Source organism: Microtus oregoni, unplaced genomic scaffold (assembly GCF_018167655.1).
Source record: "Microtus oregoni isolate MIOR12 unplaced genomic scaffold, Mior012 000226F_ref0000253, whole genome shotgun sequence".
Classification (NCBI taxonomy): Eukaryota; Metazoa; Chordata; class Mammalia; order Rodentia; family Cricetidae; genus Microtus; species Microtus oregoni.
In genome coordinates this window covers 185,045-210,340 of record NW_024544893.1, presented here as the reverse complement: position 1 = coordinate 210,340, position 25,296 = coordinate 185,045, and the positions used below count along the sequence as shown (strand labels likewise).

Here is a 25,296-nt window from a genome sequence, read left to right as displayed (position 1 = left end):
AGCATCTTCTTACAAAGCCTACGAAGAAGCTGCGTCTTTACATACCCTCTGCTCACCTCTCCCCAGTACACCCTTCTCCTGGTCTTCATCTGGCTGAATCAGTTTCCGACATCACCTCCTCCCAGATGTTTTCTTAGATCTTCTCTCACCTGGTGTGAACCAGGCCCCTTCCTTCCACCCCTTTGTCTTGTGATTCAGCCAGATTATATTTTCTTGTGACAGTCTCCTTGGTAAGGGCAGAAGCAGAATCTGAGCCGTCCTCCTGTGACCATGTGGGTTATTGACACACGACATTGAAGATGTTTTGCAGTAGACTGAGGGGGACTTAGAGCATGCTTTCTTTGGCCCCTGGGCAGCCCAGATCATGGGTTTGAAGGCCAGGAGGTACCTCCAGTGTATATGTTTGATCTATAGTTAGAAATAAACAGACATGATTTTGAGGCTCCCTGACCCAAACGGGGTGGGGAGGCACAGTTACCCACATCTAGAGCATCTCTCTGATTCACGTATCTTCCATCTCCTCCAGGACCCCAATGTGTGTGCATCTCTACTGTTCCTCTGCATCCTTGGTCCACTGCCGTTAGCCTTCTCTGTTCTGCATGACACCTCTCTCCCCTTTGCGTCTTTCTTTATTCCTTTAGAGTCTTCACCATTCCTGCGGCTTCCTAGCCCCAGATCCTGCTCATCTTATAAAACCTACAAGTCCAGGAATGGCATCCTAGGGACCCCAGCCATCATCATGCAAAACTGGGGCTCTTCTCCATCCTCACCCAGTGCCCATCCCAGCACCCCAAGAGCCCCCATACTTCCCCCAAATCAAGCTCAGATAATGCTCACTGACAGTGTAGGTGTTCCCCTGAGAGCCCTCCCCTGCGAGGAGGAATGTTCCTCAGGGGCACATTTATTACATGGAGCACACTAACTTCTTTCATGACAGCTAACGGCATTAAAACTACAAAAATATGTAGCTCTTGGAACGGGCAGCTCAGTGGGGCCTCTTGGAGTCTGACTTGGCTGCACAGGAAAGGGTGGCCAGAAGAGAGAGGAAGGAGAAAGAAGCCCACACAGGCTCCACCTTCATGGTGGGAGGGCTGGGACTGAGGTGGGGCCAGCTGGGATGGGAGATATCCAGACCTTTCCTCACCAGCAGGGAGTAAGGGGGCCTCACTGAGGCCCAGCAGGCTGATGGCAGAACCAGTGCGGAGAGAGAGGCCTAAGTGTAGCTACCCCTGCTCTGCCAGTTCCAGGACTAAGAGCCCACCAGCTGTTTTCTCCAGAGCCCTAGCTGGTAGCCTGGTGGACAAGCACAGACCAAAGTCCTCTTGAGGCTGGTGGTGTAGACACAGCGACTCCAGTTCTCTGATCCCACAGGGATCTGCAGGCTTGGCAGAGCTGCCGCTGGGGGAGGGGAAGTGCTGACATGGATGGGAGGGAGAATGGTAGGCTGGAATGTGCCTCAGCACATAAGAGCAGGGCCCTGTGGTTTTCCTCACCCTCAGGGCTGGGTGCCATTGGCCTTGGCACCACTTAGGGCTGCCTTCCGCAAGGCCTGCAGGCTTGGGTTGTGTAACAGCGTGTAAGCCAGACCCCAGCGGGCCCTACTCCGACTGCCTTTGGGTCCTGCTCCCTTGGCCATCAGGTCCTTGGTCTGTAATAGTTGCATCCCTGAGAAAGACAGAGAGGGAGGAAAGAAAGGAGGAAGAGAGAGAGAGAGAGAGAGAGAGAGAGAGAGAGAGAAACGCCTTCTATGAGTTCCAGCCAAGTTTCCACAGACCTGAGAAAGGTCTGAAACCTCCCGGCACAGCCAGGGTTCCAGTTACCAACTGGGGGAATAGTAGAAGGCTGGGCTGCAGAAGTATGTCTTCTGGTGGAAGAGGAGGGAGAAGATGAGGTCTGTGAACTAGAAGTCTCAGACTTGAAAGCAGCAGGTCGGGGGGGCGGGGGGTGTCTGGGAAGAGAGGGCAGGCCTATCTGACCCTACCATAGACCTCCTGGGCAGAGAAGGAGGGGGTGTCTCACTCCAGGAGGAAGCAGGGGGTAGGGGAGAGAACCAATACAGCTATTCTAGTCTCTCTGCACACACAGTGTGTAAATCCATATTAGAGAGAAAATTACCCCGAGACCCAGCCAGGAGGCTGACAACAGGAAGCTGGAGGACAGAGGGCGGGAGACTTCCTGCTGCTCACTATTTTGGAGAGGTCTTCTGTGACTCCTCCCTGAGAAGCTGGGAGTCTTACACCTCCAGCCCAGGTGAAGAAGTACCTTCTTCTTCCTCTGCTGGTCTGAGGCTGTCCTGGGGGGCCAACGTGGGCTGGGGCCGTGGACTTGGCGCATGAAGGAGCAGAGTGCAGAAGGCTATGACCGCTGGATGCGACTGGCTGGCCTCAATCCTCAGGAAGTTTCGGTACGTGTGATAGCCTAGGATAGGTTGGAGACAGAAAGCTAAGGTATGATGAGCCCATGGCAGACTAGAAGTACCCAGAAACAGCAAGAGGCATCCAGGGAAATGTGTACACACTGGCATCCAACCAAGCATGGCACACACACTGCATACAGGCCCTGGCACGCCTGTTAGAATACACCACACCCACCCTGCTGCACATGACTGTCCAGCACCAAACAGCTCTGCCATTTCTGTGCACACACTCATGGAATTCTGACAGCACACACACACTGCACACACATGGCCTTACACCATGGAGCCTTGGCAATGCTCACAACCTGCTGCACACAAGAAGCCTACATGCACAGATCAGCTCAAAGGTCAGCGTGGGGCAGTTGCTTGGACAGCTCAGTCCCCAGTCCCTGCCTAGGAACCTTACCTGGATCCAGGGAGGCGGCTCTTGGTGGCAGCAGGCTGAGGTCCATCTGGCCCAGGTGAACAGCGTTGTAGAGGGAAGAGAGGAGCACCCGCCAGATGGCCACGACAGCTCCCACCAGCATGTTGATAGGGAAGAGAAGAAAAGTGGCTACGCAGAGCATGCGCCTGGGGAAGAGAGGAGAAAGGCTGAGGCAGGCCTCCTCCAGGGTCCTGTGCTGGGCCAGCGTCACAGCTCCATGCCCACTGGCACTGTTGCCGTCCAGTGACTGACATTTTCTGGGTGTACTTTTGTACCTCCCAGGGAAACCAAAGTTTACTAGTAAGAGTCTTCCTCTCTCGCTCTCTACCTTGGCTATGAGGCAGGATCTTTGCTCCACTTGGAGCTCACTGATTCAGCAGGACTAAGTTGGCCAGCAAGCCACGGGGATCCTCTATGCGTGTGCCGCCATCATGTGGGGGCTGAGGATCAACTGGACTCGGGTCCTCATGGTAGCATGGCAGGTGCTTTACCAACTGAGCCATCTCCTCAGCCCTCCACCTGTATCTATACAACCCTGGTGTTCCCGCCTTCCTCCTCCGAGCTCCCCCCACCCCTCCACAAACTCCAGGTTCCTCTTTGGAGCCAAGATGTTTCCCATACTATTGCTCCAAAGTGTAGAGGAGTTTGTGGGGAAGACAATATCAGTGACCCTCAAAGCCAGAGGCACCAGACAGAACTGGACTAACAGCTCAGTGGTTGAGTGTGTGTCTACCATGAACTAGGTCCTGGGTTTGCAAGGCTATGGGTTCTCATCACCCTCAAAATCTCCTGGGAGAAGATTGGCTCTGTGGCAGATAGGAAAGAGGCATTTTAGAAGGTTAAATCTACAGAAAGAGAGAAGAGTCTGGGACCTGAGGGAACCACTAACTCGGGGGGGGGGGTATCTTACTGGTTGGTCAGTTGTGGGTAACCATGGTGAGTCTCCAGGAAGATCCAGTGGGCTGCTATGTTCTGCAGGATTACAGCCAAGGCCAGAGTCAGCCAGAAGGGCCTGTATGTAGGTAGGACGAGGGAAGGGGTGCCGTTAGAGGGTGCTTTGGAAAGTTCAAGAGCCCTGATCTTTTCCTCACTCACCATGTAGATTCCAGGGATCGGAGGAGCAGGAGGTTCCTGCCGTGGAGCAGAGGCACAAACACCAGGAAGGCCAGGACTGTGGTGCCCAAGAAGAAGATGACCTGCTGCACCAGGAGCCCTGCAGGGGGCAGAAGGGACAAGGGGACAGACGGGAGGTTCCCTGGGAGCCAGCTAGCCCCTGTCTTCTCAGAAGTTTCTGTGGCTACCTCCATCCCATGTCATTGCCTGGGCCATGGATTCTTCTATAAAATAGGGATTATAGTTCCTGCCTCAGAGGGCTGTTGTAAGACTCCAGTAGCCTTAGAATCCATGGTTTTGCTCCCAACTTGATCCTGAGTTTTCAGGCACAAATTACCTTTTAAATGAGCGTGTGTGTGCCTGTGAATCAGAGCTTAGTAGCTGTAGGTGCTGAGTGTGGCTATGGAAACCATCGGGCCATACATTCGCCTGGGATGATGTATAAGGGGGTTTTGGAGGTTTAAAGTGGACCAAGACGAGGAACACAACTTTTAGGTCTACTCTTTCCTCTGCCTCACGTCACCTTCCTTCTTCCCCTGGGTGGGAACGGGTGATCTCAAGGCCAGGTCTGGCCTTTGGAGGGGGCCAAATCCCTCACAGTTCAAGTATGCTGTGCACGTGCTGCCTAAGGGGAGAACCTGAGACATGGACTGGAACTTGAGGGTTATCTGACCAGATTCTCTCAGGTGACACGCTATGCAGCTGTCCCATGTTCATAGAACCTTACTTGCATCCCCAGCAATAAGGAACTCCTCACCTTGAGGCAACCCATTATGGCCAGTCTTCCCTTACAGAAGCATCCATGGGCCACATCCAGACCCAGGTTCATCGTGCCCACAATTACCCAGGTATACCTTCATGTGAAGGGCTCCCCTTTTAGGGGGCTCCTACACTGTCATCCAGAGCAAGCTTCCTGAACACATGCACGGAGCGGGTAATGGGGGGGAGGGTATAGATTCTTCTGACTGCTCTTGCCCTACCCAGCCCAGGAAAACTACCCATCATTCCCACCAGGGCACAGCCCTAGGAACATGGCAAGGGGGACTCACCAAGGCAACAGAAGGCTGTCTGGTAGGCGCTGAAGCTCATCCAGCAGACGATGGCTTGGCGAGATGGGTGAGTATTCTGAAGCGGGTGACCCAGGTCCAGGCTAGCCCCTCGGTGCAGTGCTTGAAGATTAGCCCTGGGTTGAGAAAAGTGACCTCGGGGAATAATATAGTCCCTCTAAATGGTAGCCCAGGGTGCGCATCTGGCCATCAGCAGGGAACCTTCGGGTTGCAGGAACCTGGAGATTAATAGTCTGGAAGCGGACTTCCAGAAAAGGTAAGTCTGGGTAGCCTTAGGAGACCCCGGACAGAGGCACAACTGGATCACTGGGAATGATGGAACTGGAACCCAGGTGGGCCACCAGGAGGAAGGCAAGGCAGAGGGCCTCAAATGCCAGGGCAAGTAGGGCCAGCTTTGTGGCCTAAATCCCTGAGTGAAAACTCTGTGGCCTGCCGAGTACCCAGAGAAGGTGGATCAGTTCTCTATGTTGCTCATTTCTTGGAACAGCTTCCCCAACACCCCTCCACCTTCCAGGGTTTCTTCCACTTCTCTGTTCTTTCTCGTGTGGTCACTCTGCCTTTGGTACCCTTCTCCCTCAGTCCCATGCTCTTGGACCATTGGAACTGGATTCTTCTTTACCAGCCCTCCCAGGGCACCTTCTCACAGGCAAACTCCCTGACCATGTGTCGTGCCCTGTACCACTCACAGATCTCAAAGACAGCCACACATGTCCCTGGGGCAGGTGAGAGCCACCTTCTCCTCCCACCACATACAGTCAGTGGTGGTGGAGGGGTGCCCTATGGCAGCTTGGCCTACAGAGGATTCGCTCTTCCTCCTGGACCGGGATTCCTCAAGTGCTCAGGACTTGGACCCCTGCCCTACCTCTGTCCTGGAGTGTCAGGGCTTGTCACTGACCTGTGAGTCCCCAGGGAGCGGAGCAGGAGCAGGAAGGTTAATGAGCAGGACAAAACCAGAGCTGAGATGTAACATGCTGGATGGGAGAGAAAGCCAGGGTGGTCAGGGGATGAAGGGTCTTGCACAGCCTCTGATCCCTATACCTCACTCTAAGGGGAAGCCGCTGGGACCCAGCTCCAGTTCTTAGGTCCAGCACCAGTCCCTCTCTACAGGCCCATCCTGTCCAGTAACATACGATAGCTAAGAAAGAGAAAGGGCAGCTTGAACCGTAGTCCTGGCCTTCAACTTGGTTTTGTTGCTTACATTGCTATGACCCCTGCAATGAGAGATTCCTACCTGTCATCTACCTGCAGCTCCCCTCTTCCTGACCATATGGCTGGACATCAAGAGTCCTTGTGACTATCACAAGCTTCGCTGATGGCCATGCTGGGTGGAGCCCCTCTGTTAACTCTCTCCCACATACCCCTGACCTCACACACAGACATTGAGACAGCCAGGTCCACAGTCTCTGTAACAGTAACGGTAGATAGAGAGCTCTGAAGACATGTGTAAGAATGTAATGGTGGATAGAGAGCTCTGAAGACATGTCTAAGAATATCATGGAGGCAGCTGATATGTTTCTCAACCCACGTGCCAGTCAACCTCACTCACAGCAAGCCCACAAGGAATTGTCCAGGGAGGGCTTGGCAGTCCATGCCTCCATATACTCCCCATTCTCTGCCCTACACTATCAGCATGCCCTGGGATGGTGTCAGGAAAACAGACAAAGCAGCCACACCCCCATCTGCAATGTCAGCTGCCTAAGTTCCAGCCATTGCTTGTTAATCCCCCAAAGCCAAAATGTTCATTTCAACAAGGGAGCCTCACGTGGACTAATGGTACAAGTTCCATGAGTCATGACTGTCAGGCCTTATGACAGGGTGGAAGGGAGCCCTCACTTGGACTTTAGGAGACCTGCCTTCTATCTACCATGCCTGGTTGTACAACCTGAGGCTGGCCCCTCCCCATGTGTCCCCACAAAGCGACTGGGAGGGAGTAGGGGATAGGTAGGAAGGTAGCCATAAGCTATATGGGACCACTGAAGGGGCAGCTGGTGTGGTTCCCTGTCTAGAAACTTGTCTCCTGGGCAGCAGGGGAAGAGGGGTGGTCCAGATGGGAAGAGAAAACAGGTGCTCTGCCAGGTGCAGCCCGTGCTAAGAGGACTGCCCATAAATCTCAGACCCCATCCCACATACACGGCTTCTCCTCCCTTCCCACCCCGAAGTCACACAGAAGCCAAGACACCTTCTCTGTCACTCTAGCTAGAGAATTAGTTGGTCAAAGACACTGGGATGGAGGAGAGGAAGATGTCACACAGGTTGATAAGGATCATAGGTTGCAGAGCTGCGGAAGCTCCAGCTGCCCCCATTTTGAGATGAGGAGTAGAGACCCAGAGCAGGAAGGAGATGACCAAAGGCAGACTGTTTGTTCTTGGCAGGCTGTCACTGGGTCCAGTAGCCTGTCTCCTGTCCTCACTAGGGCCGTTAGGGGCACCAGGCAAGCTCACCTTCCACAGCCCATAGGTGATGCTTCACCAGCTCTACCACCTCCTGCCGGTCCTCAGAGAGCACGATCCCAAAGCCAGCCAGCAGGTAGGAGACATCCGTGGTGATCCCTGCCCTTACCTTCTGCATAGTGGGCACTACGCTCACCAGCAGCAGCAGGGCCACCTGGAAAAGCCCCACCATGAGGTCGGGGTGAGGAACCAGCTGTGCTCATATCAGGCCCTGCCACCCTAAAAAAGCTTACTAGAGGAGACTGTACCAAGCTGCAGCCACATGCTCCCAACTGTCCTAATAGTGGGTCCTTCTGCCTTCAAGCAGAATGTGACTTGAAAATATGACTTTAGCCCAGGGAGGCCATGGAAAGGCCTCTATACACCTGTCTCCATTTATTTCCCTCTACTTGTCTGTCTAAGATTCAGAATATAAACGTTTCCAGCTTTGGGCTGGGGTGACAGTTCAGTCAGTCAAGTGCCTGGTGCACTTTACTGCATTTGATTAGCGTAAACCTGAATTCTAATTTCCAGAACCCATATAAAAAGCTGGGCATGGTGGCTCCTGCCCATAATCCCAGTGCTGGGGAGGCAGACACAGGCGGGTCCCTGGTGCTTGCTAACCAGCCAGTCTGGGCTGCTTGGCAAGCGCCAGGCCAGTGAGAGATCTGTTTCAAAATACAGAGTGAATGGCAGCTAAGGAATGACACTGGGAGCTGTCCTTTGGCCTACACACTCACACACACACACAAACACACACACACACACAAACACACACACTCACACACACACACACACACACACACACACACACACACATACAAATACACACACACACACCCAGGGGTAGATGTGAGAGATAGATTTTAAGTTTTTCCATGGTAAAAAAAAAAAAAAAAACAAATAAGCACTAAAATTAGACAGATTTGGATTCAAATTTTGATTGCCCTGAGATACTAGCTGTAGGAAGTTGGCTGAATCGGGCCTCTGAGCCTCAATTTCCCCGTTCATAAAATGGTAAGAAACCAGACCTATATCATCCCAGGAGGTGTTTGTTTGTTTGTTTGTTTGTTTTACTGTTGTTGTTCATTTGTTTGTGTTTTGAGACATGATCTCCTCTAGTCCAAGCTGGCCTCAAACTCACTTTATAGCTGGGAAGGATCTTGGACTTCTGGGTCTCCTGCCTCTCCCTCCTCCGTGCTGGGATTACAGGCATGTGTTTCCGTCATACTGGAGATTAAACCAGGGCTTTATATATGTCCGCAGGCGCTCTACCAACTCAGCTACAGCCCTAGTCCCTGGCAGCTTGTCACTGAGAGTTATGCTAAAGGTGGTGGTGATTTATCCAACTTGGCAACTCACAAAATCTTCCCAATGTAGAGAAGTGCTTTTATTTCTTCTATGTTATAGATGAGTTAATAGGTTCAGGGAGATGGAGAAAATTGGCCAGGTCCCCCAAGAGGTCAGCAATAGAGGTACAGTTTAAATCTGTGTTTATGTTGACTTTGAAACTTGTGAACCTGCTGAGGGCTGTCATCCCTCCCGCTGGGTAAGCTAGTGTTTCCAGGAGGTGCAGAGCAGCTGACTGGGTGAGGGAGCACACCTGGGGATCTGACTGGGGCCTGAGCTGTCCCAGGTTTGGGGGCTAAGGACAGAGGCTTGGGGACAGAGGGCACTGCAAACTTCAGGACACACCTGGTAAGTGGCTGCTCCTGTCAGAGTGGCCGAGATCACCAGCTTCAAGGGCAGACGGAATCCTACAGTTCCCGGAAGAAGGCATGAGGAGAGCAAAGTGGCCCAGCCTCTGGCCCCATCCCTTCCAGGCCAGGCCAGTGTGTCCCCTGTCCAGAACTGGCAGCTGTGCCCACATATGAGGAATGGGCTGCCCCTTCCCACCAGCTTCTCCGGGCAAAGGCTCAGCGTAATTCTGGGCCTCCCCTGCTCCACATACCTGGCTGTGGAGTGTAGATGGACTGTTGGGAGCAGGCCCAGGCCCGAGACAGGAGGCTGTGCTTGAAGGTGGGGCAGGAGCTGCAGACAGACCCAGGTAGGTGGAGCCTGAGGAGAAGCCCTCTGCTCCAAGGCCATGCCACTAACAGGAACCTCCTCCACAGCACTCACCCAATCCCATCTTCCCACACATGGCTCCCAGAACCTCATCTTCTTGCCTACTGAGGTATGCCCAGACCTTACCAGCTGCCCAGCTTCTTTGGGTAGAGGAGGGTCCTCAGATACTTCTCAGAGTAGCTGGTCTGCAGACCCTGTGTGGACAAATGTTGGAATGGTTGAGTTCTGCCACCAGCTGTCCCTGGAGCCCTGGTCAAGGATACTGGACGGATGGATGGACACCAAGTAATGCCTCCTGATTAGGACAGTGGTGGTGGAGTGTGGGGAGGCTGACCTGTGTCTCGTGGGGACAGGGGCCATTCCCTGGAAAGCAACATTCTCCACAAATAAAGATCTCCTACCACAGAGCCTGCAACCTGGAACGTTCTTCCCAAGATTCCCTCTTAGTCACATCTTGGCTTCCTGGCCTCTTCTAGGCAGTACTGGGGCCAAGGAAAGCCTGGGCCCCATGGGCTTATTGCTGCTCAGGACATAAGATGGTGCCAGTCTAGAGCATATACCTTAGATTCTTCTCCTGCTACTGCTTACTGTGGTCTGGGGAGATCACGGGGCCATGGGATTTACCTATACCACATTCCAGGCCTTAAGCTGCCTGCACAGTGACCCATGGGAATGTGGGATGAACCTCTGCTTGGATCAGCAGGAGAACGTGGGCAATGGTCACTCATTGCCATGGCAATCTGGGACCCCAGGGTAGGAGAGGGTCAGCTCAAAGCTTGTCTGAGTCTCTTGTGGCTTAAATCTTTCTGGCTAACATCCAAAAAAGGGCTTAATTCTCTGAAATTTAGAGGAGAGGGTTGCCATGGAAAGGAGGAGGGACAGTGGAAAGCCTGGGAGGTGGTAGGAATCTCTTAAGTACATGAACCCAGGCCACCATGTCCTCTGGGGGACCACAGGCTTTGCACAGAGAACATAAACATCAGGAAGGCAAAAGTGCTGAGCACTTAGGGTCCTGCTATGTATGGAACCTATCCAAGAGGCAGGGACCTCCTGTACCAGATAGGCCTCCTGAGGTCACGGGCTTCCCCTCTCCTCTAGGTGTCTCCTTAGCCCAGTGCCAATCTGTAGCACAAGCAGAGTGCACCCAAGAGAATACCACTCTGGGTGGTACTGCTCCTCAGTTTCCTGCCCTAGATCAGCTGGGGGCAGCCTGGAGGGGGACTATGTTGTTCAAGTTCAGGCTTGTGCCAGAGATACTCAGCCAGGAGGAAGTTGCGGCTGGATCCCCCCATCTCTTTGCTCCCTGCCCCAACCGTCTGTGCCTTACTCAACACATCTGGACCCTCACCTTGCCCTCCCCACTCCCCAGGAGGCCTCATGATCTCTGCATCTATGTTTCTATGGTTACAGATTCAACACATTACTGTCTGGACTTGCTCTGGTACCCATCTTAGGGCACTACCTGCAGGAGATCCAAGTCAGTAATTCTGAAATCCCAAATTCCAACTAGCACCTGACTCAGGGGAGGGTTTTAGAAGATTCTTGATAAGTTTTTAGTATCTTTCAATAATGCTGTCTTGTCATGAGGTATTCATCTATTACATCCAACCCCTTCAAACAATTCAACAATACTTCCTTTTTTTAAAAGACAACCCTCCCTTTTCTCTTGTGGTTGTTGTTGTTTGGTTGATTGTTTTTTGTTTGTTTCTTTTGTTTTACAAGATAGACTTTCTATGTGTAGCCATGGCTGTCCAGGAACTCCCTCTATAGACCAGACTGGCCTCAAACTCAAAGATCCACCTGCCTCTGCCTCCCGAGAGCTGGGGTTAAAGGCATGAACAACTACAGCCGGGCCAAGACAATATCTCTTATATCCTAGGCTGGCCTTGAACTTCTGGTTCTCCTGCCTCTATCTCTTCTACGTCCCAACCTCTGGGAGGCAGCCATACCCCCTTTTACTTGGTGCTCAGGATCAAACCCAGGGCTTCATGGTTGCTAGACAAACATTCTCCCAACAGATAAAACTTCAACCTTGTGGGGGATCTCTTACGTGCTGCCGTCTGCCCTAGCACAGGCACAGCCCCACCCCTTTCTCCAGCTCCTTCTTTTGCCTGCTCTTCTCCCACTTCTGCTCCTCCCTGCCCTTCAGACTCTCACTGAATTCTGCCTCCTCCAGGAAGCCCCTTTCACCAGTCACCCCCTGCCTTGCATCTGACGTCATCAACAGTTCAGCTCAGTCAGAGTGAGCTTCCTGAAGCAGCCCAACATCTGCAGAATTCTGCAGAGTCACAGGACTCTTAGAGAGCACATTGCTCCAACTGTACCCTCAAGGGTTTCAAAGACAGAACTATGAACCCATGGATTCAGTTCTGCTTTGCTGAGTCCCCGCTCTGCACAGAGCCCAGGGTCCTGGGTACCCTGGGGACCTTCAAGAGCTTGTCCCAGCCTCTGCCCTCTGCCTGGAGACAGGGATAGAGGACAGCACAAAAGTTATTCTGAAAAGAAATTGTTTATGGGCTGGCAGTGAGTAAGGTGTTGCCAAGCCTGATAACCTGAGTTTGAGACCCAGGACCCACACTGTGGAAGAAGAGAACTCACGAAAGTTGTCCTTGGACTCTGGTCACACTCTGCACACCCCCCTCCCCATGACTCCCTTTCACACATACGTGCATACATGTACAGGTGCATAGGAAAAAGATGCAGTTTTATAAAACAGGGGGCATAGACCTGAGAAGGCAGGTGTCAGGGAAGCCCTGGTCCACACTTTACCTGGGAGTCTGCTTACCTGGGAACCTGCTTCCATCCGGTACCGGACACTCTGCACCAGTTGCACTGGGTACCAAAGGCTCAGGAACCCAAGGCCCAGCAACAGAGGCAAGGAGGCCAGCAGCGAGTAGTACTTGTAGATCTGGACAGACAGACACACAATCAGACCTACCTTCTGCCTTCTTCCCAGAATCCATGTCCCTTCCCACCCCACACAGGGCCCCGGGGATGGCCCTGGGTCCATGGTAAGCCTTCTGGTTCTAGGGCCACCAAACTGGCTCACCTCCCAACTTGGGCCCCTAATAGCTTAAACAGTATCCAGAGAAGGTGACACAATCCTTTCCTAAACTCCCATGACTTCAGTGAGGCCTGCGACCAGTCACCCAGTTTCTCAGTCTCTGTGCTCCTAGAACATTAGGACACACACTACTAAAAACCAGACTACAAAAGGGGCTAGAGAGATGGCTCAGAGGTTAAAAAGCACTGGCTGCTCTTCCAGAGGCTCAGATTTGGTTGCCGGCACCTACGTGGCGGGTTCACAACTGTCTGAACTCTGGTTCTGAGGGTCTGGTGCCCTCTCCTGGCCTCCACAGGCACTGCAAGCATGTGGTACACACACATACATGAAAACATAACACTCATCCACACTTAAACAATGAAAATTAAATAAATAAAAACCTAGACAAGGACCCAATTTTTTCTAGTACAGTTTGTCTAGTACACGCCCCAGCACCCACTGGAGACCTCCCTGGGTCCGCTCCTTCTGTATTCATTTATTTGACTTTCAAGTCAGTGTTTTTCTTGAGAGCATAACATGTACTAAGTGGTGAACAATACTCAAGTGCCTTAGCAGAAAAGCTTCTTAGCTTTAGTGTTTGGGGTCTTTGTTTTCTATTTTGAGACAAAATCTTGCTACATAGCCAAGTTGGCCTCAAGCTAGTGATCCTCCTACCTCAGCTTCCCAAGAACTAGAATTAGAAGTGATCCTTAAATTTTTTCCGTTTATTTATTTATTAAAGATTTCTGTCTCTTCCCCGCCACCTTCTCCCATTTCCCTCCCCCTCCCCCAATCAAGTTCCCCTCCCTTGTCAGCCCATAGAGCTATCAGGATTCCCTGCCCAGTGGGAAGTCCAAGGACCACCCACCTCCATCCACTGGATGGTGATCCTTAAATTTTTTTTAAATATTTATTTATTTATTATATATACAATATTCTGTCTGTGTGTATGCCTGAAGGCCAGAAGAGGGCACCAGACCTCATTACAGATGGTTGTGAGCCACCATGTGGTTGCTGGGAATTGAACTCAGGACCTTTGGAAGAGCAGGCAATGCTCTTAACCTCTGAGCCATCTCTCCAGCTCTGATCCTTAAATTTTTAAAAATTTCCTAATCTTCGCTTTCCTGGAGAGATGGGTGTTGCCAGCTCCGTCGACAAGAGGGGAAACCGAGGCTCAGACAAGTGACTCTGTTCCCTGAGTACTCAGCCCTAGGTGGGGTCACCTTGCTTGTCTGTGTACTGTGTTTCTTCCTCTGGAAGGACAGCTCCTAGAAGGCCAGGGACTTACTTTATTTTGTCCACAGGGGTATTTCGAGGCCTGACTAAAGCAGTGGCTGAATAAGAGAAGCCGTGCCTGGAAAATGAGTGTGGTGAAGCCGTGGAGCTGGGATGTCTGGCTAGGAAGCCGATGCACCTGCACCACTGATCTTTGGGTCTGCCCTGTGGAGCTTCATAATCTCAGCCAGGAGCTAGAGAAGCTGTTCTGGGGTTCTAGAATTTTTCTTTGGGCCCCTAGGCTATCTCCCCACTCATGACTACTTGCCTCTGTCTATTCATTCTGCCCCCCAAAAGACTCGGAAATCAGGGGAAGGGTGCTGTGGGCTTCCTCGTCCTCACTCTGCCCTCCTAGGCTGAAAGCTGCGGAGGACACAGCCCAGATCCCCGCCCCAGGCCTCAGCCCCAGAGCAGCCAAGCTTGGCCACAGATGTGGGTTGACATGCAGGAGAGTCTGAGAATAATCGGGGGAAGCAGGGAAGCCCAGAGTGTGGGCAGAGGTGAGAAGAGACAAGCAGGTGCATTCGTCTCTCCTAGGCCACTGTGAGTCAGGCTTACCTTGGGATCCTGAGGACACTCGGCTCTCTGCCAGACCTGAACTCCAAAGTGGGCCCAGGATAGCACTGTGCCCAATAAGTATGCCATTCGGTGCCCTGCCGTGGCACAGGCAGCCAGAGGGTAATAAAGGACCGGATAGTAGAGCAGAGCCAGTAGCTTCCAGGGCTCTGGAAAGGGAAAAAAATGAGAGACACTAACAGAGAGAAAGACTGAGGGCCTGGACATACCCACCGAAGGCTCTTCCCTGTCTATCTCCCAAGCCCCTCAGCTTCTTCAGTGGGTAAGAGCTCACTTTGCTTGGGTTCGAGCAAAAGCTATGATCTTAGCCAAGTTACCTCGCAGTGTCTTTGTCTCCCCGTCTGCAAAAAAGAAAGAAGCACAATGTTTTAGCAAAGGCTAACTGAGGAGTGCTTAGCATGGTGCCTGAGTAAGTACTCGGCAAGCTAAGTACTTTTGATCACCGCTTTTTCTCTGACGCCTTAGTTCTCTCTAAACTAGAGCTATTACTATTGTCCACCTTTGTGGAGATTGTTGATCTACAGAGGTCAGTGTGCGGTCAGCGTACCCCCTACTGACAGATGTTCCTGTTTCCATCACCTCCCCCAGCCAACTTCAATAAACCAGGACCCCACCCTGCCTTGTCTCATCAGGCCAGCCCCCGGAGTCCTTGCGCAGATACCTGGGGTGGATGCTGCCTTGAGGCTCAAAAAAGGCAGTGGGTTCTCAGCAGGCAGCAACAGGCACAGATTACTGAAGAGGACCACAAAGACAGCAGTGGGCACCATCCAGGATCGGTCCCCAGCCAAGAAATCCACAGGGCTGCCATGGACAGGGACAGATAGAAGGAAGGCACTCAGTCCCTTAGCCTTGCCCCTCCACACTATGCTCCCTAAACTGTGAAGTAGTCAGTCTACCATGCAAAGGGAAGAACGGAGGTCTCTCTTCACTGTTCATTCACTCACTATCAACATGTTTGTGAAGGGCCTCTCACCCATCCTCAGTTGGGCACCGAGGCAAAGGGCGGGTGGGAACAAGTTCTTGGTGCTCCACCCGCCAGGGGAGCTCCAGGAAACAGCCGCCTCCATGGGAGTAGATTTGTCTGTCTGGGCTGGCAGGCCTTCAGAGAACACAGCGAGTCATAACATCCTTGTGCAACGACCGCCTCCTTGGGCTGGGTGTGGACCAGGGCAGAGGGCAGACAGCGGGCACGGCAGTCTCAGGCTTGTGGTCTCTGCTTCTCTACTCTAGTTTGTCCTGGTTTTCTGGGAGCCCCATCCTCTTTCCTTGTACTCCCCAGCAAGGCGTGCTTCTCCCTGCCCTGACATCTCAGCCTGTTCCCACAGAAGCCCCCAGTTCCCACAGGACTTGCACCTGCTATCTTTCCTAACTTTCGCTGTCCCTTTCTTCAGCCCAGTCCTGTGTCGTCAGAATGTCCCCTGCCTCACTCTCTGAAGTGAGTTACACAGCCAAAGGAAAAGGGAAAAAGAAAGTGGCAGCCATGGGGGCTGAAGGGCAGTCACTCACAGATCGTGATCCCAGGATGTTCTCAAGGGAAGAGACTGAGATGACATCAGGGGGTGATGGCCACTCTAGGCCACTCTAAGTCAGAGGGCTTCCTACCAGGACCTTCCATTCCCTGAAATTCCTTACCCTATCTCCTGAACACTCAAGCAGGTGAAGCAGGTGAGTGGAGCAGCCTCTCCACCTCCTTCTGTTATACCCTCCTGCCTAAGCCAAGAACTCTGGGAGGGGAGGGCTCCAGACTGAGAGAGACAGGAGTGTCTCTGTAGTCAGAGCTGGCTTTAAAGCACTTAAGAAGTTACCCACCCTCCCAGAGGAACCTTGTCAGCTGGGCATCAAGTGGGGCTTCCCAGAGCCTAGCACCAACCTGGGAAGTCCGGGCCCGCGATGACCACACCGTGGCCAAAGCCTGCGGCGCCTCACCAGCAAGGTCAGTAACAGCAGAGCCAGGAGCTGGAAGAAGAGAGGAGAGAGGGCTTGGGTGTCAGGCTTCCCTGAGGTCTGAGTTCCAAGACTTGTCCCTGTAGGTCTGAAAAGGCTCCTCACCCACCCAACACATGCTCAGGTGACATCTTGGGGACTGGCTAAAAGATGACAGAGTCTGTAAGAGACTAGACTTGGTCAGTATGTCTGGTTTGGGGGGCACTAGGTCCTCAGCTCCGTCCCAAATAAGAACACAAATCTTTCTGCCTTGACTGGCAGCAGGTGGTGAGGCAGGCTGGACTTACTGACAGTGAGGCCAGGCAGGCATGGTGCAGGGCAGGTGGTACGCTGGGCTGGCAGGGTGGCTTCACCCTACGGAAAAAAATGAACCATAGGTTTAGCTGGATCTAGGGTCCGAGGAGGTCTCACCAGCATCTCCCTTCCTCTACCCCGACCCCAGGCTGCCTAGTTCTGCTCTTCAGGGTCAGTCTGGATCCCTATGCCCCTGTATCTGCTGGTCCTGTGCCATGCTATAGGGCTAGAGACAAGAGACTCCTGAGAAACACATAGTAGTGAAGCTTGGTCTGAATATCTATTCTTGGTCACCCCAATAGTTCCTGTCCTCCAAGGTCGTCATCATCCATTAACCTTTAGGGGATTCCTGACTGCTCCCAGACTCACAGACCTACAGAGGTTGAGCCTATGACCTGAATCAAATAGTCTAGCCTTTAGCCCTGTCTGATTTGCTTCTGCTGCCTGAAGGATCTAGAACCGGAAGGGTCCTTTCTCTTTCCCCATTCCATCTCATTAAAGGCTTTGGGTGCAGCAAAAACAGATTGTATTATTGCACAAGGACACGACTCCGAAATCCACGCTCTGTGCCTGCTGAGCTGAACACACTAAATGAAGGGTCCCTTTTCCTAATCACCACAGAGGCTCCCTGGGCACTGGCAGAGATCCTGCCCTGAAGCACAGCAAGAAACCCATGGAAATAAAAGGCTCAAGGAGGACCGTCCATGGCTGAGTCATGTGGCAGAGAAAGCTTCCACTAAAGACGGGTAAGCAGGCAGGCTGGGTGCCAGGGCTAGGATAGTTTTCTAGAATGCCCAGCTTGCATCTGAGAGCCAGAGGGAGGTTTCCAATGTTAGAGAGACCTGGGAAGATGGGGGTGTGGCATGTGTGGGATGGGGACGTGGGGGAGAAGAGTGAGGAGTTGGGAAGGGGGAGGGGCAGGGGATGGAACTGAAAGGTATCTGCTATGGCTTGGTTTTGTTGGTCAGGAGGCTAGGCCACCCTCTTAGGCACCTGCCTGCTGAGTAGCAAAGAAAGCAAACAGGTGTGCTGAGCCCTGGGACCATCTGCTGGTTGGCCTCCCCCCTCCACCTGGTTTTTTCCTGGGGACTTCTTGAGATCATCATTGAGGTGGAGGGGTCACAAGGGTCTTTAATGTGCCATCTCTAGCCCCAGCAAAGCCACTCCTGTAAGCAACATGCCTGTCATGCAAGGGCACAGGGGATGGATAGCCACTGCCTGAGCCTGGGTCTTGTTGTTTGTTTTGTTTTTTGTTTTCCAAGGCAGGATAGTTTTGGAACCTATCCTGTAATTCATTCTGTAGACCAGGCTGGCCTCGAACTCACAGAATCCTGAGTGCTGGGATTAGAGGCATGCACCACCACCACCTGGCATGAGCTTGAGTCTTGTAGCCTCTCACTCCCAAGTGCAATATGATCAGCCTTGGAGCCTCGGGAGCACCGCTCAATTCCCTAAGCCCTTCTCCATGTCTAGTCCTGCTCAGTCCTGGACTTCTAGCCTTGCCAGGACAGGGATACAGTACTCTGTTCCTCGAGCAACTTGGTCACTTTCTCATGAGCCCACATCAAACTAAAAGCCACCTCAACCCTGGAAACCTTACTTAAAACCCTATCTGGAGAAACTCTGGTCCTTATTGAACGTAACGTTCCTGACGCCTTAGTTTAGTTGTTCACTTAGGATGCGTGGGGACTCAGGCTTTGTGTGATTGATCCGACAGGATAACACAGATATTATCATGGGGAGGGCAAGGAACTACCTCTCTGGTACTGAAGAGTATAGAAGGGAAAAAAAGTTCTACCAGGCTTCTGAGAAGATGGCTGAGAGGCTCCAAACTGGATCACAGCCATAAAAAAGTAACCTTTACAGAGCGTTGGGACTTGAGCTGGACAGAGGTTGGCATCCCCTCAGGAAAAGAAGGGAAGAGCCAACCCTGGGGTGCAGAAAGAGCCTGAGTAGGGAGAGAAGACACTGGCACTAGACAATCCTCTCAGCTTGTTGGCCCAGAGGGAGGCCAGGGCAAGGTTAAAGCCGGTGTGGGAGGCACTGGGAATCCCGCTTGTGCAAGGCAGAGGTCTCAAGCCTAGAAGTCTGTGACTGAGTCCATCCTGACCCTGGGACCCCACCCTAGCTCCATCCTATGGTGCAGGGCACACTAAGGTACAGAGAGTCTGCATCCTGGAGCTTTGAAGTAGCACACCCCTGGGGTGTCTGACTCACATAGGCAGAGGTGAACCCAAGTTCATCTCCTAGGGAATCCCCTGTATTCTCAGCTTTCAGTTCTCATCTTTGGTGGTGGGGGTAGGGGTGGGGGAGAGGTAGAGTTGTGTGTAGACTTGCTATGTTTTGTTTTCTGAATAAGAAGGTTGTAATAATCTCCTTCACTCTACAGACCCACCTCTCCGCAGACCCAGAACTAGTTGCAGGCACCTGGCTTCCAGCCCATGCCCAGCCTGGTCCCTGACACTCACAAGGACACAGTTTCTGATTGGGACCTCACCCCAAGTTTGGAGCTTGGTGTCCTTGGAGAGCCTAGGCCCCTCCTCTAGCCCATGCCTATGTGGCAGAGTTGGGGAGACTGGGAGAGAGGGGGTCACGAGGGCCTTGCTGACCACAGACTTCTGTAGGTGGCCAGAACCCTAAGTCCTCTGAACAACAGCACCTTCCCTCTGGCCTGGGAGGGGCCTCAGTCCCTGCTGGGTGACCCCAACCAAGCCATGCCGCAGCCATAGCCTCTGGGGAAACACTTGAGCATTTTTCCTTCTCCAGTTTCAAATTTTAATGGGGAACAGATGTACACACATCTGGCTTAGTACCTCCTCTCCACCCCATCCCACTCCACCCCCACCTCTCTGCCTCACCTTTCCAGTTCTTCAAAAACCCTCAGATGGAGCAGGGGCCAGGAACAATGCCGGGAGAGCTGAGCTCAGAGTGCCATGGAGGCAAAGGGTCTTAGGGGAGAGGAGTGCCATGCCACAGAAAACCTCAGTGCCCAGACTAAGCAGATAAGAAGGGTCAAGGCCAAGAACTCTCAGGACACCCGTGGGATGAGGGTGAGTTGGACTGCGTGTGTACCTTCCCTGGGCTAGCCTAAGCACTTGCTGCTAAAACCAGACCTCCTCTCCTTCCGTACCTTACTAAACCCGACTCAGCGTGGACCAGAGATGAGTCAAAGGTTGCCTCAGTGACTCCCCAGGCTTTCCTTCTAGGGTTTCTGACTCTCCCATGCTTGTAAAGCCCCAGGTACAAACCATATACCAGTCACCACAGAGGCCTGGGACAGTCACACCGCTACCATCTTGGCTGGCTACAGGCCAGATGGCCTCAAGCCCTTCTTAAAAACTCAAGAACAGTTGTTCTCAGGTATTAGAGACAGCCTGAAGCTGTGACCTGCCTGGTGTCACGCCGCAGATAAATGGAAGAGCCACTCTTAAAACACTAGTCCAGGGTCTCTCTGCCTCCATCTTGGTAACCTCTATACCATGCCCGGTTCTGATGGCTGACTGAGCCAAATGCTACACTTACCCCTCTGGCTGCCCCTCCTCAGGCCCTAGAGGCTCCTCGATGTACCAGCTGCTGTAGTCGTCAGTCATCCCGGAGGAGGTCTGGTTCCCATCCTCTCCTGTGTGGGACGCCATGCTCCAGCCCTTCTTTCTTGAATCCAGAAAAGGGAGCAACAGAAAAGAAAAAGGGGAGCATACAAATGTGAAAAGAGGCTTAAAAGAAAAAAAAAGAAAGAAAGAAAACCAGAAACAAAGGAGCATTTCTTCTTAATCCCAAAGGTTACTTTCTTGCTTTTAGCTCTCTGGGAAAAGCCATCTGGGACTTCAGGTCAGGGAAGGGCTGGTGGGGTGGGGGTGGAGGGGAGTGGGGGAGCATTCAGAAGTCTCCTCTTGTCTTTTCCTACCCTTTTGCTTGGTCTGACAGTCCTTTCCTGCACCCCTGGAGTTCCAGGCTCTTGCTGGAGCACCTAGTGGGCCAACTGACCTGCTACCAGCTGGTCTACTTTCAAAGATTTCCCTAGTGCAAACTGCCCGCACAGACCCCTTCCTTCCCCGCCCCAAGCCCACCCAGATGGACCCACAGACAGAGTAGAAAGGGGGGACCAAGGAGGAAGGAGCTGCAGAGATGAAAGGGTGGGCGGGCTGTGGCCGGCACCACTTGGTCTGTCCCACAGCTGGGCTCCCCACCCCTCCTGCTCTGGGGTCCAGCCCAAGCCCTCCCCCCTTTGCCAAACTCCCTTGAGACCATCCCCCAGTGTCCGCTTGCCCCTGGTCAGCCCCTTTACCTTTATAGCCTCAGTGCTGGGAACACACCACGATTCTTGATGAGTCCCCTCCCTGCCCCCACCGATGGATGTGCAAGTCTACCTACCTCCAGCACCTGCCCCCAGCGAGCTCTCCCCGCTAGGCACAGCCCCTCTGCAGAGCCCAGTATCGTGGCATCTTAGGACAACACCCTACTGAGGCTGGCCACAGAGGCAGGGAGGAACCTATCCACATGGTCTCCTGAGTATATAAGAGGGAGAACACACGTGTTACACTAGTCAAACCTTTTTGTTCTTACGACTTGATTTCACAAGAAGATAACTCACCCCACAGGCGGAAATGAGTCCTTCAAAACTCAAACCAGACCTGCGAGAAGATTCGTCTGCCTGCTGCTGTGTTTGTTCCAGCCCCGGTGAAGGGGTGAGAGTTTCCTATCCTCCCAGAGGAGCTGGACCCCTGGCTGCCCCCTCCCTTCCCTGGCCCAGTCTGTGGGGAGGAGCAAGAGGCAGACAAAGCAAAGAGCTGTTCTCAGCTGGGACCCAACACTTTGCGGCTTCTAGCCCTTCAGTGCGCCACAATTCTCCCAGCACTGATGCTAAAAGACTTTGGGCCATGACCTTGTCCAGATGAGCTTTAAAAGCATTTTTATTACATTTATCTAACGGGTGAGTGTGTAGTTTTTTTTTGGGGGGGGGGGCAGCACGTGCCATGGCAGGGAATGACATATAGGAATTGACTTTCTCCATCGCGTGGGACAGAGCACAGGTCACTGGGTCCTGGTGGCAAACATCTTTTCCCACAGAGATATCTGATGCCCTCCCCCCTTTAAAAAACATTTATTTATTTATTTATTCTTTCAACAGAAACCTACTGACCACCTACTGTGTGCCAGGACTGTTCTGGACGTTGAGACTATTAGGGAACACAGTTCAGGAACCTATCCTACCAACATACATTAAATAACCCCCAGAGCCTGAAGATTGCCAGGAGAATCCAAAGGGTGTCCTGATCAGTCCCACAAGGACTGTTTTTGGCAAAAGAGCAGTGGGAGTGAGGAGGATTCCTGAGGAAAATCGTCTTTGGGTAGAACTCTGCAGGATACCAGCTGGCCAGAGGCTCAGACAGAGCTACAGAGGGAAGCTCCAAGACAAATGCTCAGAGCGAGAGGAATTCCCCATAGAGGGGAGCTCCTGGCAAACGCTCAGAGTGCACAGGTCTCAGTCTCACCAACTCACCTCCCACTGCTAGCCAGACCCATTAAGCCGGATGGGGCCCTGAGCCCTATGAGCCATCTCTGCCTCCTTCCCAAAGGACCTGTCTTCCAGGAAGATGACTCTGACTTCCCCTCTGATTCCACAGAAGAATTGCTAAGACAGAGTTTTCTCAGACACAGCACAGGAGTCAACACCAGGCCCATCTAGTCTCAGGGTTCAGGCAAACCAGCCCCTAGACATGCTGTTGGCTCTCTGGAGACAGGGCCCTGCTTCTCTGTCCCTGACTCTCTTTACCTTAGGACTTAACCTGGCTTCGAGATCACAGAGACTTCAGAAACAGTCTGGCAGAAAGGTTCCTTGTTTCAGTGGCTCTTCTTCAATCATGAGCCTATATCATAAGGTTGCGATGTCCCGAGCTTGCTGGAGCCCTTCACCTCTCAAGGTTAACAGACACTCAACATGGAGTAATCAGCCCCTACTGATTTTAACCCTGCCTCCTGTGGTACCTGTGACAAAGAGTTCAGTCCTAGACAGTAGCCAGCTGCCTGAACAGGACAGACACTCCTGGTTGAAAACCTCTGCCCGTCAACCTTGTCCTGTCTTAGAGGGATTCTCTGCTACCTCCCAAGCCTTGTTAATTCATTCATTCCAAATATCTTGTGTGGCAGTCATGTCTCCACCTGCTGATGGCACAGGGTCATCCCATGAGACTTAGCATAAAGGGAGGTAGAAAGGGACAGCTCACTGTGAGCCATCGGAGCTGAGGGGGAGATACAGTAGGAGAAGAGGCGGGTAGTGTGGAACCAGCACTTTTAGGAAGACTGGTGTGCAAAGGCCTCACTGGGCAGGAGCCTAGACGTGAGGGGAGGGAGGGAGGAACCCTATCAGGCTGCCTGAAGAAGCCTCTGTTCACTCAAGAGTGAAGTCATATAGATAGCTCCTTGCCAAGGTCAGACATGGCCGCTACCCCACCTCCCTGTACCAAATCTGCTCCCCTAGAAGAGATTCCTATAAATGCTGCCCCAGATCCAAAGATACCACCTCCCTATTCTCTAGGGAGATGTAGCAGCCACCTTGATGGCAGCCCTACCTCCCCGCCAGGGATAGGAAGGTATGACATTTGTTTTTCTCTGTTTGCATGGACCCAGAAGCAGCCTTGGGTCTAGTGCCTGGGGCAGGGCAGCACTGGCAGGGGAAGCAAGACAGGTTCCCACATGGCAGTGGATAGGAACCTTTAGGAAGAGGCAGGCTCCCTGTGCCCGAGTGTTGGCTCTGCCCCTGCAGCCTTGAGTGACTCTCAGCTCTGCCTCCATGGCATCCAGCCTACAGATTCTTCTATTGTGGCTTCTCCCCCAAGACTGTCTTCAGTGACTTCAGGCCCTGAGAATGCGGAGGCACCGCACCAGACCTTGTTGTAGCAAGCATATCAAAGCATATCAAAGCCACAGAGCCTGGCTATGGCTATGCAGGTCTCCCCCCAACCCATGACTTCTACCTACCCTCTGGTTCCCCATCCACTCTGGTGGGACCAGGGGAAAGATCCATGAGTAATGGGTAATCATGTTCCAGCAGCTGAAGACGAACCTAATTCTTAATCCCAAGTTTTTTCCTCAGACTGAAACAAGAACAGCATGATCCTCCTACCCACAAACTAAAGGACTAGCTCTGAGAGGATGGGGATAAATCGCCTAGCCATATGGGCAAGCCGGTAAGGAGAAAGGTTGGGGTCAGGAATGCTAAGACGTGCCCTTGAAGGATTTCTGTAAAGTCCTGGGCAGCAGGCCCAGGCTGCCCCTAGGAGCTGGCTCCATAGAGGCCCAGGTACCCAGAACAGCAGGTGGGTTCTGCCCTCAAGACGGAGTGCTGCAGAGAAGAGGCAACTGCCAGAAAGAACAGTAGAGACCCGAGGAAAGTGAAGGGCAAGGGAGGAAAAACGGTCTTGGGGACTTCCTGGCAGGGATCCTGAGGTTAGAAAGGTCTAGGCAGGGCCACAAGAAACGATGTGTCTTAGGAAGTTGAGAGAGGGAATACAAGAAGCCAAGAGAACACAGAGCAAGGGAGGGTAGGGCTGCCTCCCACTCTAGCCTGTGTGGGCTCTGGTGATTGAGGTGAGGCTGGTCTTGGCTGACCAAAATGCCAAGGCCTCCTCAGGCTAAGGCCATTGGCTATCTAGGCTCGATAGGGAGAAACCTTGTCCCTTGGAATGGAGCTGGTCCTTAAAAGCTTTGGAATAGGGCTTCCTTCCTCTCGGTGTTTTTGTTCAAGTTGATTAAACCTGAGGAATGTTTGTGTTCCGGAATAGAGGCCCACGTGTGTGCCGGTGGTTATCAAAATCTTCAAAGGGCAAAGTGCTAAGCTCAGAAGAAGTCAATAGCAACCTGCCAGGAATGAGAGGAGCAAGCACCCCCAGAACCTTAGAAGGCCTCTCAGCAGTACCCCAACATGTTAGTAACTCCAAGAGAACCCCAGAACATCAGTGCTTCCCCTGAGGCCCCTCAGAACTTCACAAGCATACACACCCACTCAAAAACCCCAGGATTTCAGCCTGGGGAGAGGAAAAAAGAAGGCTCAAATCCCCGGGAGCAGCAGCCAGAGCCCACAGATCCCCATCTCTCTCTACCCTCCTACCCCAACCTTGGACTCTAAGTCCAGCAGCACACCCCAAATCACACAGCATCAAAAACTTAGCTATACCCCAACCCCAGAAAGATCCAGAGCCCATTGGGTGCTTTAGTCCACTGTGGGGCTGGCTGGCAGTTCAGAGGTCATGCAGGCAAACAGAAAGGCAGCCTCAGTTCCAAGAAGGCAGACAGTTGGGAGTCTGCTTACCAGCATAACACACACACACTCATCATCATCATCATCATCATCATCATCATCATCATCATCAAACAACCCCAGCACACACAGGAGCCAAACTATCTTGATGCCACACAGTGAACAGGGAAACAGGTCTGTTGGCTGTTCAGCTTGAGAGAAGTTAGCGTGGGTGTTCTTTATCTCTTTCTTCCTCTGCCAAACAGGAGTGTCAGAGCATCATGGGATGCCTCGCTGGAATTCTAAGCCTCCTCACCTATACCACCATGTGCTGAGTCGGGGTAAGGTGAAGCAGAAGAGGGTAGCTGGCTGTTCCAGGGGAGTGGCGCGTTGTTCCCCTCCCAGAGGACCA

General features: G+C 52.6%; 1 protein-coding gene across 1 annotated transcript; it reads right to left on the bottom strand.

Moving 5' to 3' along the window:
- Positions 1 to 852: 852 nt before the first annotated feature.
- On the bottom strand, positions 853 to 21,143 carry Stra6 (signaling receptor and transporter of retinol STRA6). Its single transcript, XM_041647750.1, has 19 exons — positions 21,020 to 21,143; positions 20,171 to 20,299; positions 16,642 to 16,708; positions 16,281 to 16,366; positions 15,072 to 15,211; positions 14,728 to 14,751; positions 14,393 to 14,559; positions 12,302 to 12,424; positions 9,643 to 9,710; positions 9,401 to 9,480; positions 9,145 to 9,206; positions 7,462 to 7,624; positions 5,916 to 5,991; positions 5,003 to 5,136; positions 3,936 to 4,053; positions 3,751 to 3,852; positions 2,823 to 2,986; positions 2,263 to 2,418; positions 853 to 1,665 (listed from the first exon to the last, which is right to left on the bottom strand). The coding sequence occupies exons 2-19, from the start codon at positions 20,281 to 20,283 to the stop codon at positions 1,496 to 1,498; spliced, it is 2,013 nt and encodes a 670-aa protein (XP_041503684.1). The 5' UTR covers positions 20,284 to 20,299; positions 21,020 to 21,143; the 3' UTR covers positions 853 to 1,495.
- Positions 21,144 to 25,296: the final 4,153 nt, after the last annotated feature.

Bases quoted from the DNA above. Each gene is read 5' to 3' on its own strand.
- Stra6 (XM_041647750.1), bottom strand. From the start codon at position 20,283: ATGGCGTCCCACACAGGAGAGGATGGGAACCAGACCTCCTCCGGGATG. The intron at 12,425-14,392 runs GTAAGCCTGACT...CTGTCTGTCCAG, and splicing joins AGTGTCCTCAGGATCCCAAG to ATCTACAAGTACTACTCGCT. The intron at 9,481-9,642 runs GTAAGGTCTGGG...GTCTGTCTGCAG, and splicing joins CCAAAGAAGCTGGGCAGCTG to CTCCTGCCCCACCTTCAAGC.